The sequence below is a fragment of the Pleurodeles waltl genome, chromosome 7 (assembly GCF_031143425.1).
Source record: "Pleurodeles waltl isolate 20211129_DDA chromosome 7, aPleWal1.hap1.20221129, whole genome shotgun sequence".
NCBI classification, from domain to species: domain Eukaryota; kingdom Metazoa; phylum Chordata; class Amphibia; order Caudata; family Salamandridae; genus Pleurodeles; species Pleurodeles waltl.
Window position 1 is genome coordinate 82,295,130 of NC_090446.1, and position 15,076 is coordinate 82,310,205.

At 45.9% G+C, this 15,076-nt stretch overlaps 1 protein-coding gene across 1 annotated transcript; it reads left to right on the forward strand.

Moving 5' to 3' along the window:
• Nucleotides 1-364: 364 nt before the first annotated feature.
• LOC138246843 (taste receptor type 2 member 31-like) lies at nucleotides 365-1,387 on the forward strand. Its single transcript, XM_069201598.1, has one exon. The coding sequence runs from the start codon at nucleotides 365-367 to the stop codon at nucleotides 1,385-1,387; it is 1,023 nt and encodes a 340-aa protein (XP_069057699.1).
• Nucleotides 1,388-15,076: the final 13,689 nt, after the last annotated feature.

A 15,076-nucleotide genomic window follows, 5' to 3' on the forward strand; every position in this document is an offset into this window, starting at 1 on the left:
TGCCCGTGCCATAGAAGATCTTTTTTTTGGTAAACATAGGTGATTGGGGGCGGTGAAGGGTGTCGCTCCACTACTGAGATCTCTAGGAGACTCCACTCTCCAAGCTTTTGTGGTTGGGAGCTACTTTGCATAAGCATTTTCTTAGTGGTAAACATGTCATATGTCAAACTCATACTTTCCATAGAGTGTGCTTATTGCTTTCAACGCAGGCATATTCCTCCTCTCCAAAGCAGAGGCGTCTCTTTGTCCCTTGTTGAAGGGACCTCTGGACCATCATCTTTTCCAAGCTTAGATCATCCTCTGTCTTCTGCTGCCTCTGCCCTCGATGGTGTTGGTGTCCTTCCATGGACATGTCTCTCCGGAGATGACCTCTTGGGGCACTGTCTCTGCTATTCTTCTGGCCTCCAGCTTCCTGCTCTGCACCTGCCTCCTTAGCAACATCTTTATCCTGGAGGCTGTCCTTCGCCGGAAGCCAGCCTCACCTCGGGGCATTCCAACCAATGAGGTAGTCATCAGTAACCTTGCCCTGGTCAGTCTCCTCAACGGGGTGGCCAACTTCCTTTGGCTGGTGGTGTACCTCCTTGGCCTCTGCCAGCACACCGGAGGATGGGTCTACCAAGTTTTGGACTTTGCCAGCATGACTGCCGCCAGTACCAGCTTCTGGTTCACCGCCTGTCTCTCGGCCTTCTACACCCTCAGGATCTCCAGCTTTAGCCCACTCTGCCTCGCCCGCCTCCGGCTACGGGTGCCTGCTGCCATGCCGTGCATCCTGCTTTTTCTGTTCCTAGCCTGCAGCGCCCTCAGTGGGCCAACTATCACTTTTGTAAATCTGACCCCAGCCAATGGCTCAGACTTGCACTGTGGAGACTACTACGAAATATCTGAGGGCTACGAATCTTACATTGTTTCTTTCACTATCCTGGGTTTCATGTTACCTCTGGCTGCACTGACTACCTGCAGCATTCTGCTGGTGGTCTCATTATGCCTACACTCCCGCCGCATGGGGGGCCGTCTTGGTGGCTCGCGAAATGCTGTACACCTTCGCGTGGCCAAAATGGTGCTGGTGCTTCTGGCCTTTTACGCTATCTGCGTGGTCCTGGTCCAGATCAGTGACCACCTCTATGTGGCCAGCGGTGGTGGGAGTGTTTGGTTTGTGACCTACAGCTTTGTACTGCTGGCATACTCAGCTGGCTGCCCAGTTGCCCTGACATGGGGCACCGTTCGGCTGCACCAACGCTTCCTGGAGCTCTGCAGCCTTATGGGATGTCGCAAGACCCGTGGATTTAAAGATGGCTCCGTCATTAGTGTTCAACCCAACGCGCCAAAAGATGCCGAAAGCTGCACCCCCGGCGATGGCAAATCAGTTTTTGTGATGTCTGTGGACTGACAACCTTTAAGATGGCGGCAGATTTTGAAAGGTGGTCCTAAACTCCCCAGGCCATTGCCAGCATATGAGCGATTGTCGAACCAACCGTGCAAGGCAGGATTGGGGGAAATTAGGACCCACCAGTTCTTTGCTGGTATCATAGTTAATGGCAAACTCATCAAGCTGATGGTAACACGGGGGATGGAGGACTCCCAGGCCCCAAAGGACGTTTGCCTCCTCACCCCCAGGTGATCTACGAGAAAATAAATAAATGATAGTAGGGAGATACTTTGAGGTAGACTACAAAACGAATCATTCATAATGACAATGTTTTCAGTTAACATCTGGCTGAATCGACGACTCCTTAATGAAGAAGTCTGCAATGGAGAAGATACAGGTCTCCACCGACAGCCTAACCCTAAATCCAAGCCTATCTACACCTACCTTAGCAGTAAACCCATACCTCGCCCTAGCTGTGTTTTTGTATTCATTATTAATTAAAGAAAACAAATCATCATTTTCACTTTTCTCTCTTTTGGGGTTTCCTTTATAGTATGTGTTCGTTGTGAAGTCTCGGCATCGAGGTAAGTACAGGAGGACCCACAAAGCCCTGCAGGCCAGAGTTTGTGGGTGGACGGGGGAGGGGAACTCTGATCTGGGGCTGAAGCTTAAAGATGTCTCCGAGCTAAGCACACGAAAAATGCTTTTCCAGTTGATCATGGTAATCATTTTATTATGACCTGGGGCCTAAAAAGCTAGATATGATCTGGAAGTTTGTGAACCTTTGAGGGGAGCCTGGACCACTCCAGGGTCCATCAGCATCGAGCACTATTCTTTCTTTCAATCCTTTTAATGTGGTGGAATTGTGGTTTTCTCCCCAGAATAATCCAAATCTGAGCCTCTAACATTGCCATGAAGAGATGGAGTGGTCCATTTAGTTAAATACAATCTAAATATGGGTTAATTATACAGTGTGCATGTTTACTGCGAAGCTAATTCCGACCCCTAGTTATTGATTCCAAATTCTGCATTCCAGATTGTGATGTTATTGGGTTTCAGATTGCTCAAATGGAACTCGGGGTGGCATTGGACTGGGATTAGAGTCAGAAAAAGCAGATTCATGGGGGGCAGGTTCTTAGGTCGCAGAGTCAGTGATACCCAGCCGATAGACCGCAACTACATATGCAATGTTTTTACTTAGTCTGACCCTAAATACATTGACAACAAAGAAAATGCGACAGTAAAACTGTGCTAGTGTGTTTCATTAGTCATTAAGACACCTTAGTTCAAGATGGCGTAAGACATTTGCATACGAAGCAAGTCTCAGACTGTAATAATGGTAAAATAGCTTAGTAGTATTGAAGAATTACCAAGTGAGGTGACATCTGTTGTGTCTATTGGGGCACATATTGGTTTATCAGTGACAGATTGAAATGAGAAATAACTATTAGAAGACTGACCAAAAAAGTATACCCATCTCAATATGCATGTAGATATTTTAGACTATAGGGTTATTGCGTTTAAGAGACACAAATGATGCATGAAATTTGTGAAAAGTAAGCTTTATAGAAGAGATACAAAATTACATGTATTGCATTAAGATGGTTGTGATAATATTTGTTCAATAAGAAGAAATCATTGTATATTTTTCTATGATTAGTAATACATATGTGCATGGAAACTGAGAGATGATTTTCTGAGCCACACATTGTCATACTGTAGTTGAATATATGGGTATGTAAGTTTTAGCTACACATGAGGTTGCCAGAGCTATTGGCGCTTTAGAACCTGGACATAAAACACTGCGTTGAGTGCACTCTTATAAGTGTTATGGAATATAGCCCAGGATAGGTGTCGACAAAAGGGTATAGTGCCTAGATACTTTTTAATGATCAATATTACATTGTGAAAGTCCACAACATGGGCCCAGATTTATACTTTTTTAGCGGCGCATTTGCGTCATTTTTTTACGCAAAAGTGGCGCAAACGTACAAAAAACAATTATATTTTGTAAGATTGCACCGATTTTGCATAAAAAAATGACGCAAATGTGGCGCTAAAAAAGTATAAATATGGGCCATGGTTCCATGCCATAGAACTTATGTGAGTTTCCCAGTCACATTGTTCTTATGTAAGGAATGACTGTAGTCCCACTAAGCCCTAGGTTTGGCTGGACTTTCACCTGCTCACCTACTCATTGCCAGGATACCTTCCGGGATGAAAGCGCGCTCTACAAATCTGAATACATAACATTGTTGTTACCGCCACTCCAACTACATTTGTGGGTATTAGCATACACCAATGGTAGGGCACCATGTCATCATTTTCTATGGGCGACATCCAATTAAATATTGTTCTGGTTTGTTTTTTTCTTTCTCAGGGATAGTACGTGTATGTGCAACCTCAGAACCAATCCTTGGATGTGCAACCATATCCTATTTGCTACCATTGTAATAGTTGAACCTGGACATAATGAGAATTAAAGTTTCAGTATTGTTTAACAATGGGACAACATTTTCCTGCAGCAGTGTCACATTCTGATGTCAGCTTGCTGGAGGCATGTTCAAGTGTGACATTAGGTTTCTCAGGTCTCAATCTCCCAGAAGAGAGACTGGCCAGCTGTGAAATCAATTCATTTGCCGTCTGTGCAATTCTGCCCTTTTAGGGCTGCACCGCCTGCTCCACATGAATTGTGTGCAAACTAAAGATGTCCTCAGGGACATGTGGTTCCCCTGAAAATCAAAGGAAAATCATAGGAATATCTTCAAATATTCTATGGGAGGACGATTTACAGAGCTAACGCCAGGACTCGCTAATGTGGGAGATGAGTATTTTGGGAGTATTTTTGTTGTTCTCTGCTCCAGATTGCACCCGCCTCAAAATCCAAAAGCCATAGGTGGACCAACCTCTACTGCTTTAAATCTCGGTATATTATTTTCCTTATACCTGTATACCATATGTACTAATGTATCTGTATATGTGTTACCTTACTCCCACTGTGGAAGAAAAAAACTGAAAAAACAAAACGCTTGACTCTATCCAAAGCACTATTCTGGATCCCACCCTTTACCTCTCTCAATATGTCCTCTGTCTCCGCTCTCTCACTCATTCACAGGCTGATCCTCCTACTATGATCCCCAAAATAACCATTCCTAGACTCTTCCCTACCCTATCCCTCCTGGCCCACCCTCAAAGCTCACTTTTACTACCATAATCTCCCAAACAGGCCTTTTAAAATTCATCCGTCATGTATTCCTCCTTTGACTCGTCCCACATCTCATGTTACTAGTATGATCTCCCTTTTCTAGATAGTCCTCCCTCCTCCATCTGTCTTTTTACACATCCCAAACCTCATCTTACTACTATTATCCCACAAATAATACTTTCTAGACCCTTCCCTCCATTATTCTATTCAATCCAACTAACAGACACCTCTGAAATTGACTCATATTTCCCTATACTACTCACCACTAATCCGTTTGGATTCGGGAGTAGCGTGCTACTTGCCGAAAGGCGCTTTGACGTCTCATACGGGGAAGTAAGCGCTATATGAATGCAATTATAGTTACTCTCCCCAACCAGCAGCGAGGTGGAAATAATAGGATTCCAGTGCGCATGCGCCAGAGCGTCCTGAGTGCCAGGCAGAGGCTGCAGGGCTCTGATTGGATGGGACACCGGCCGGGGGTAGGTAAAGCGCGCAAACACCGGCCGCGTGCGTGTCTAAGGCGCTGGACCTGACACTCAGTCCTGTGGAAGCAGCAGATGGGCAAACAGTGACTACTCAAATACACAAACCACCAGCCCGACCAGTGGCTCATGCAAATGGGCAACTAATGAGGAAACCTTGAAAATGAGAGGAAGAGGACGGGAGAGGGGCTGTGGCACTATCCGAAGATGGAGGAGGCAGGACCACTCGGGCCCTTTTTGTTTGCTAAGTTTCTAAAAAGAGTGCCAAACTTAGTAAAAACTCGGCAGATTAATGCTGCAGGGCATTTACTCACCTGAATGTTACGGCAGGCTCGCCAGTAAGGTAGCTCAGTGGGATAATGTGTCTGCTGAGAGCGCTTTGGGCGGCCTGCAGGTCTCCGGCTCTATCCACAGTGTGCTTTGCGCTTATAAAGGGCATAGGGTGACCACCCGTCCGTAAATTTCACGGACTGTCCGTAATTTCGCCCTGCTGTCCGTTGTCCGTGATGAAAGCTTTAACGGACGGCATTTGTCCGTAATTTTAGCCTTTCACCTAAAGGGCAACTGAGGCAGGGCGAAATTACGGCAGAGGAGTTTCCCCAGCTGGACTGGAAGGCAGGGGGTCTCCTGTGCTCTGAGGGTGGGAGGGGCAGACAGATAAGAAAAGGCCTTCTTGCCAGGGGGTCTCCTTCCCTAAAGACATGCAAATGTGGGCAACCGGTAAATCTTCAAATACAAAGGGACTTGAAAACCTGCATTGACTTTACTAAAAGGAGTCACTTGAAGTTTTCTGGTGGCAAAGATATTTCTTTCAGAGAGGCATTGTAATGGTGTTCCAAGGTGAGCTGTGGAGTGTGTGGTTTTAATGGAGTGTTATAAAAAATGTTATCACTAGGTATAAACTGTATATTATTCAAATCTGTATTTGAGAAGCACTTTTTTTTTATTTAACCAAAATGTATTTGCGCATTTTGTAGCAGCCTTTATTATGATGTAATTGTATTTTTCACAGTTCTTTCAGGTACCTCAGTACCTCATAGTACTAACAAACATTGGCAAAGCCAATAGGTCTCATCTACGAAAGAGTTATTAGCTTTGCTAATGTGTTTTAGCCATTATCCATGTTATACACCAGAGTAGCTGCTGTTCAGCATGGCTTAAAGTTAGTGGCATAGTGGTGTGGAGTGGAGTAGAGTAGCATAGGAGCAGTGGCGTAGAGCCCAGTGGTGCAAAGTACAGTGCAGTGGGGTACAGTGCAGTTGTTTAGAGTGCGTAAGTGTAGAGTGCAGTGGTTTAGAGTGCAGTGGCATGGAGTGGCATGGGACAGAGTAGAGTGGCATAGAGTGCAGTGGAGTAGAGTGGCATACAATAGAGTAGCAGAGAGAGCAGTAGTGTAGAGTGGTGCAGTGGCAGATTTGCAGAGTAGACTCACGTTGCAGGGAGTGCAGTGGTGTAGTGTAGAGTGGTGCAGAGTAGGGCAAAGTGCTGTAGAGTGGAGTGATGCATAGTAGAGTGGCATAGAGTGCAGTGGCATAGAATGCAGTAGTACATAGTACATTGGTGTATAGTACGGTGGTGGAGAGTGCAACACTGCAGAGTAGAGTGTCAGTGCAGTGATGTAGAGTGGAGTAGAGTGGCACAGAGCAGTGGCGTAGAGTACAGTGGTACAGAGTAGAGGGCAGTGGTTTAGAGTGCATTGGCGCAGAGTACAGTGGTATAGGGTGGCATGGGGTAGAGTTACATAGAGTGCAGTGGAGTAGAGTGGCATACAATAGAGTAGCAGAGAGTGCAGTAATGCAGAGTGGTGCAGTGTCATAGAGTGCAGAGTAGACTCATGTGGCATAGAGTGTAGTGGTGTAGAGTGGTGCAGAGTGGAGTATTGTAGAGTGGTGTAGAGTAGAGTATAGTGCCTAGAGTGCAGTGGCATAGAGTAGAGTGGTGCAGAGTGCAGAGTTGCAGAGTAGAGTGTCAGTGCAGTGGTGTAGAGTGGTACAGTGAACAGTGGCATAGAGTACAGTGGTGCAGAGTAAAGGGCAGTTGTTTAGAGTGCACTGGTGTAGAGTGCAGTTGCAAAGAGTGGCATTGGGCAGAGTAGAGTGGCATAGAATGCAGTGGAATAGAGTATATTGGTGCAAAATGCAGTAGTACAGAGCAGAGTGGTGTAGAGTATAGTGGCGGCCAGAGCAGTGTCAGCTTGCAGTGGTGTAGAGTGCATTGAACTAGAGTGCAGTGGTCAGAGTGGTATAGAGTACAGTGGCGTAGAATAGATTGTTTCAGAGTAGAGTGCAGTTGCATAGAGTGGAGAGGTGCAGGGTAGAGTGCAGTGGCATAGAATGCAGTGGCACGGAGTGCAGTGGCATAAAGTAGATTATTTCACAGTAAAGTGAGGTGGCTCAGAGTGGAGAAGTGCAGGTTAGAGTGGAGTTGCATGAAGTGGCATAGAGTGTGATGGCATAGAGTAAAGTAGTGTAGAGTGCCGTGGCATAGAGTGCAGAGGTGCAGAGTAGATTAGAATGATGTACAGTGTATTGATGTAGAGTGCAGGGGCATAGAGTTGAGTGTTACAGAGTAAAGTGCATTAGCATAGAGTGTATTAGCTTATAGTGCAGTGGCGTACAGTGCAGCGTTGCAGAGTGGCAGAGACTGGAGTTGTGCGGATTAGATTGGTGTTGCCTAGACTGGAGTGGTATGGCGTGCAGACGAGCAGAGCGCAGTGGTGTAGAGAGGTGCAAAGTGCGGTGGCTTAGAGTAGAGTAGTACAGGGTAGAGTAGAGAGGCATAGTGTGAAGTAGCATAGAGAGCAGTGGCATAATGTGAAGTGGTTCCGAAGGGAGAAGAGAACAGTGGCATGGAGTGGCGTAAAGTAGAGTGATACAGAGTAGGGTGCAGTGGTGTGGAGTGGTGCAGAGCAGAGTGGAGTGGAGCATGCATGGTGTGGTAACACACTGCCATTACAGACAACACATTTTTGATTGAAATGACCATTACATTTGCACAAATATACAGTTTTTCAAATCAAACTATATTGTGCACAGACGATGATGTGTGGAAATTGCATCACCTAATGCAATGATTTGTTTTAATCATGTAAAGGTATTTGTTTCCAGCACAGTTCAGAATTAACAAAAATGTGCTTGATTTGTACTTCTAATTCTGATATATTCTGAAGTCTATTTAAATGTTGTCATGTGATAGAAAAAACTCTTTCCTAACCCCAGTATCCAGCAAGATTGTTGCATAAATCCTCTCACTTTGAAGTCAGAGAAAGGAAAGTAAACACTAAGTTCCCACCGAAGACAGAGCCTGACATTTGACTTTGTTCTTTGAATGCACAGCAAATATGATAAGATAAGAACAAGATTTACAGGCCTGTTTACAGAAAGGGAGCACTCGGCAGGATACTGTAAATAAGGTTTTGGCAAGGGAAGGGACAAATTCAAGCTGCATAGCCTAAAACAAATAAAGCCAGCAAATTGAAAGCAACAAATTGTGAGTTACAAACCACAAGGCCAATGGCAAGCAACGGGCAGAATGCATTCACAAGGAAGCACTATGAATTTACTTAAAGTGACAGCTTTGGGATACTTTGTGGGGAAAGTCCAGTATTTTAGTCCATATCTTGCAGAGGTTTGGCTACATCAATCACCTAGGTAGTATGACAAGAAGACCTGGAGTGGTTTCCATGTTGCAGGATAGGTCTGTACACCCATTCTATCCATTTGCCACCATTTCCTATGGTACAGAGCTTCTAGCACACCTCTTGTAGGGTTAGTGCTAGGTAGCAGACATGAAATAGGGCATTTAATGATTATTTAAGGTGGTTGTAAGTAAGGAGTTGACCGGGGTGAAGATGGTAGTCTGCCACAAGGGTTTGGAAATTTAGTAGCTCACTGTTCAGAAACAAAGTCCCCAATTGTAAGACACCTGCAACATGCCACTGATGGAGTTGCTCTGGGCACAGCCATCCTGAGCGAGTGGGAAGGCTTAGCAAAGGTAGTGCAGGAGCATAGGGTTTCTTCGTGTCAGTGTGTTTACAGGTTCTGACAAGGCAAGAGAAAGCCATGCATGATAACCCCGGATGGTGATCCATAGAATGGTCAGTAGGAAACGATGAGCAGTGCATTAAGCCTTCCTTAAAAGCCTTTACTGGTAAACCCCATCTCATGCAGGGAGGTGGGCAGAAAGCCAGTGAGCCACCCATTGGACATCTGCAGCTTAATAAAAGCATTCTAAGTCCAGAAGATCTAATCCACCCGCAGTCACAGTTAGCTTTAGAGTGGAAAGAGCTCCCGATGGCGCCGCAGCGACCAAATCAGATGTGTGGCCTGTCTGAAGAAGGAATGAAGGACGAGCAGGGGAAGGTTTGCAAAATAATACTATCATTGGGGTAGCACACCATCTTCGCTAGTGCCACATGGCCTCTACAGAAAGCAGAAGAGAAGACCAAAAAGCAAACTGGGCTTGGAGGGACCGTTCGCTCCGCCAAGATTTTTATCCTGGAAATCAGTGTAAGAATGGTAGATATTAATCACTAGGTATCAAAAGGTAACTGGTTCCCAGTTCAATCTGAGATCTAATTGTGTATGAAGGCGAAAACAGTGCCATATGTTAAAGAAACACTAATTAAATTTTAAAATTTGTAAATTTTGTTTGTGCAATTTACATTCCAAATATTTTGAAGATTCTATGTGTATTTGACACTTAGGGATAACCCAGATCTCTAGTTTGGCTTTTGCTCAATTTCAAAACCATATAAAGACATGGACTAAGCGGGCAATTGCCTTGCACAACCTTTCAAGGGGTCTGGCCCCTGCTCACCCTTCACAAGCACTAACAGCGAACCATTGCACCAGAAGAGTTTGCCAAGGTGGATGGGTGTTGATTGTTCAACCACTTGACAGTGCCCCTTCTGTTTCGCTCCTGTGTGCAGACAACTCCCCAGGTACCCAATACCTTCAAATAGTCTTGGTGGACCCATCTTGTCTGATTTTAGGAATTGTCCCACCTTGTTCTTCTCTTCTTTATTTATCCAGTTGTTAGCAGCAACCCTTTGAATTACTTGCCATGGATCTCCCATTTGATCTCGATTCCATCCTACTCTTTTATTATCTTTAATTGGTAGTCCGGGCTCCCATTTCTGAGATAAATGTAGAGTCCCAAACATACACTCTAGTGCAGTGAGACTACAGACAAGTTATGGGTACATCACATCCTGTCATTAGGTGTGAGACTGTCAGCCACACCATCTGCCCTGCCTCTTTAAAAAAAATTAGGTTGAAAGTCCATGGGCGGTTGGGGTAAGCCAGATGTTTTTGTTCAATTTGTTTAAACTAGCATAAGGTTAATTACCTTAATGTTTCCTAAACTTTTTGCCAGGGGTTTTGAAATGTTCAGAAACATAATCAAAATTTTGCTGTTACTTTCTCTTCAGGAAAGATCGGGTAGATTTGGGTAGGGGTGATGGCCTTGCCGTGAAGGGCATTAATTTACTACTGAACAAGGACGTAATGTGACACCTGAATGTAGCACACCAGGAGGCAATCACAAAAGGTCCACAGTGAATAAATAGTGCGATGTTAAAAAAGAGTAAATAAATGCACTGACAACATAGTGAGGCATGGCCTCTCTTGCGTGTGTCTGTAAAACTGACGTTTGTTCTTGAATTTTTGTCCTGAATTTTGACCCTTTGTCCTGAATTTTTGTCCTGAATTTTGACCCTTTGTCCTGAATTTTTTACAGTCCTGTCCAGAATTTGCCTCAATGCCAGGTGGTCACCCTAAAAGGGCAGTATCTCCATCTGCCATTTACATGACTTCTTGGTGCAGAGGGCTGATTTCGTCACGGTGCCCGTGTGCCTTTTGTCTCAGTGCGCCTATACACGTATTCCATTCACTCTGAGTGGCTATACCTTCCTATTTCATTTGAAAAGGATTGTGAGGCGGGAGTGAGTCTCCACGACCCAGAGGTAAGATGGCCCCATTCTGGTAAAGGTGACTCACGGTCATAATGGAATCCCTGCCCCGTGTAGGTTTTGTATCTTTCACAGCTTTCGTGTCTTCCGTGCCCTGATGTCTGCGTCAGTGCTTAATTTGAGCCAGTGGTTTCCGGTGTGGGGCACCACCACTTATTTTTGAGGGCCGGCACTTATTTTTCTGCCTCAAGCATGCACAGTGAGGAAGAGACACATATGGGAAAGACGGAGGAAGAGAAAAACAAAACAGTGTCACAAATGCAGGAAGCAGAACGCTGGAAGAGTGAGCTGAAGGGGCAGGGAGTGGCTGTAAATGGATTAAAGAGGCCGAAATGTCTTCAGGATTATGCTGCCTCAGTATTCAGTGGTCGCACATTTTTTTGCGGCAGCCACGTGGTTGAGGGCACAGCTTTGGGCACAGGCACATTTTGATTTACAAATTGAGCATTGGTGTGTGAGGTCCTAATCCCAAGGGTAAGTGTGTGGGAGTCCAACTGTGGAAATGAGCCCTGCACTCTTAGGCACCAATTTGGCCCATATTCATGGGCTTTGTGGCGCTGAGCAGCGCAGCAAGTCACCTTGCTGCGCTGCCCTGAGTCACAGGGAAAGGGGTATTTAAAAGAATACCGCATATTCCTATACTTTCCCCTGCTCTGGCGCCCTTTAGGCACAATGGTGCCTGTGTTGTATGCAGGATTGTTTTTGTGCAGGAAGGAGCACCTTCCTGCACAAAAATAATTCTGTTAGGCCTTTTCCTCTTTCTATATGTGCTGCAGAATGCAGGACACATGGAGGAAAAAACGAGGAGAAATGAAAATATTTATCCTCGTTAATCCTCTCCTGGGGAGGAGTGTCTTTTTGGCGCATTCCCATGTTTACAGGTTCTTGTAAATCTGGGAATGCATCAAAATCCATAGATGTTGCGTGGGAACACCCTCGCAACACCAATGGAAACGCCTCCCTGACGCAGAGTAGTTTAACGCAGTGATTTGCGCTGTGTCGCATTACTCCAGATTTATAAAGCCACGCAAGGTGGCCTTGGGTGGTTTCATAATTCTCACTTAAAGTTTGCATCGCTCTTGGACCACGTTGCGTAGAGCCAGGGTGTTCAGTAATTTGCCCAAAACCACAGGACGTTGATCGGATGGCGAGACTCGAACCTGGTTCCCCAGTTTCAAAGGCGGAGCAGCTCTGGCTGTTATGCCACCTCCTCTAAAGTTACGCATATGTGAACAGAGCCATGACCTCAGTATCATAAGTTTTCCAGTGGTTGAGGCAGTTTGCAGGTTCCAGTGACACATTCTTCATGTTGTAGTGCCATAGTCTTCCTGTTCCAGTGCCAGTGATTGTGCCGCCCTGTCCTCGTGTCACGGATTGGTCTTCCTATTCCAGTGTCAACGTCTCACTGTCCCTGTGTTTGTGTCTCTCTATTCCAGTGCCAATGTCTCACTGTCCCTGTGCCAGTGTTTGTGTCTCTCTTTTCCAGTGTCAGTGTCTCATTGTCTTGGTGTCCGTGGTGTTACCGCCCCATCACAGTGTCAGTGATTGTTAACCCCTGCCCTGGTGTCAGTCTTTATATTCTTGTCCCACTTCCAGATTCTACCTTCCCACAACCTATACATTCTCAGCCCCAACATGCCTTCTCTCCATCTATAGCTATATATTTCCATCTATATGTTTCCTCCTTCAGATGTCTCCACATATTCCAAGTTTCAGTGCCTTATTTAGAGTTTGGCGGGTGGGATACGCCATCACAAAAATGGTAGATTTCCAGTCGACTGTATTACAAGTACATTGTACTCCATGGCGCTTGTAATACGGCGGGTGGGATATCCACAACATTGTGACGGATTATCCCATCCACCAAAAGGAAGGCCTTTGGTGTATTTCCCAGCATTAATCTCCTTGGTTTATAACATAATGTTTCCCTGTCCAAGGATCGGTTGACTGTTTTGCATATCTCAGTTTTATTGTGATATTGCAATACACTAGGTGCAATTCACTGCCACAATGTCACTGTGCTCTCTGCATCAAGTTGACAGTAGTCCTGGTTCAGCGTCCAGTTTATTCTCTGCCCTATTGTATTTCCTGTTGAAAAGTTGAATTGTCTGTTCTCGTATCAGTATATTCCCTGCCCAGTGTCACTTTATTCCCTTTCCCAGTGTCAATGTGTTCTCTACCACAGCCTCAGTGTACTCTCTCACAACGCCAGTGTATTTCCTGTCCCATTGTCAATGTGTCCTCTGTCACAGAGTCAATGTGTTCTGTGTCACAGTGTCAGTGTGTGCTCTGTCGCACTGTCAATATCTTCTTTGTCAGTGTATTCTCTGTTACACTGCCAGAGTATTCACTGTCAGGGTGTCAGTGTATTCTCTGTCACAGTGACACCGTATTCTGTCCCAGTGTGAGTATATTCTCTGTCATAGTGTTAATGTGTTCTTTGTCAGAGTGTCAGTGTATTCCATGTCACAGTGCCAATCTCTCGTTGTTAGCGTGTTCTCTTCCAGGGGATCCTCATCAAAGTCATAAACATTGAATATTCCCGCCCTTGTGCGGGGACCCCGGAGCATATACAAAAATACACACATATTATACATGTGTAAAACAGCAATGCAGGCTATAATTATAAACAGGCTAAAATGCTTTATTTCTATGAAGTTTTTTTTTATTTTATTTTTTTATATTATAAAATTACAATAGAGAATAAATATCTACCCAAGCCCCCAAAACTGGGCTTAGGGAAGTAAGCAGCAGTAAACACTAGAGAAAAAGAGAAAAAACTACATTGAAAAACAATGGAGCATTCTTAGCCAGTAGGCTGCATGCAGGTTAACACAGGAGAACCATAAAAACTTTGGCACCGTGCCTTTAAGACCCTGAGCCCCTCCAGTATCCCACCATGCCTCAGGGGTGAAGGAAAGGTGACAGTTGGTTCACAGTTAGGTCAGTTCTTTTTTCCGGCTTCTTCTGAGAGGATCCTGGAGCATTGAGCTCTCAGTTTTTCTGAGTTTTGTCTCAGAAAAATACTTTAAAAAGCGTTTTTTCCTGTTTCATTCGACAGATAACATCTTTGTCTGTGTTTGGCAGTTTGTTCCTGACAGAAAAATGCCTTCACTTTTTGTCAAATGCCCTTCTTGTGGGAAGAAGAAGGCCCAGTCAGACCCACACTCTCTTTGTATTGTGTGCCTGCCTCAGAGTCACTGCCCAGACACTTGCAAGCACTGCAAGAATATGTCAAAGAGGACTCTGAAGGACAGAGAGAAGATCAGGCTACATGGGCTTCATGAGAGGCAGAAAACATCGTCCTCTTTACTTCCCAGGCAACCAGCAGGCCATTCTCAGGAGAGAATGGCTAGGTCGACGTCAGCAGGTAGGAAAGTACCTGTTTGTTCCCCGTCGACGTCGTCGCTGCCACCGTCTCACCGGCATAGATCGCCGTCGACGGCGACCCACCCGACGTCGAAGGAGACGGCGTTGAGGGAACACCATTGCAGGGGCAGATCTCCGTCGACGGCAGCCCGCCGATCAACGTCGAGCCATCGCCGGCGTGCCCGGTCGCCGCCAAAGGCCGTTCGCCCCCCGACGTCAAGAGACGCAACGTCGAAATCGCCACGACGGCATGAGAGACATCCGCTGTCGACCTCCCACCGCTCCACGTCGAGGCACACGACGGCGAGTAGGTCGAGGTCCAAAGATCGCCGTTCGACGTCGAGACACTCAACGTCGAGACACTCAACGTCGAGGCAAGAGCAATCAATGGGGCGCCCTTCGACGTCGACACAGCCGTCGACGTCGACACAGGTTTTACCTGTACCGCAGGGAGTAGAACATCGCCCTCCGCCAGCAGACAAGGCCGCACCATCTCCCGTGGTCTCCATACCGAGCGACTCATCTCGTTCAAGAGCGGCATCATCTGGGCATGTTTCGCCCATCAACCTATCTCCAAGATGGCTAGAGAGCCTTAACAGACCAGCGGCCTCCCCGGATTCGCAGTATTCGCGAATGTACTCGCCTAGTGCCTCCCTTCCAAGAACGCCATCACCGACAGCAAG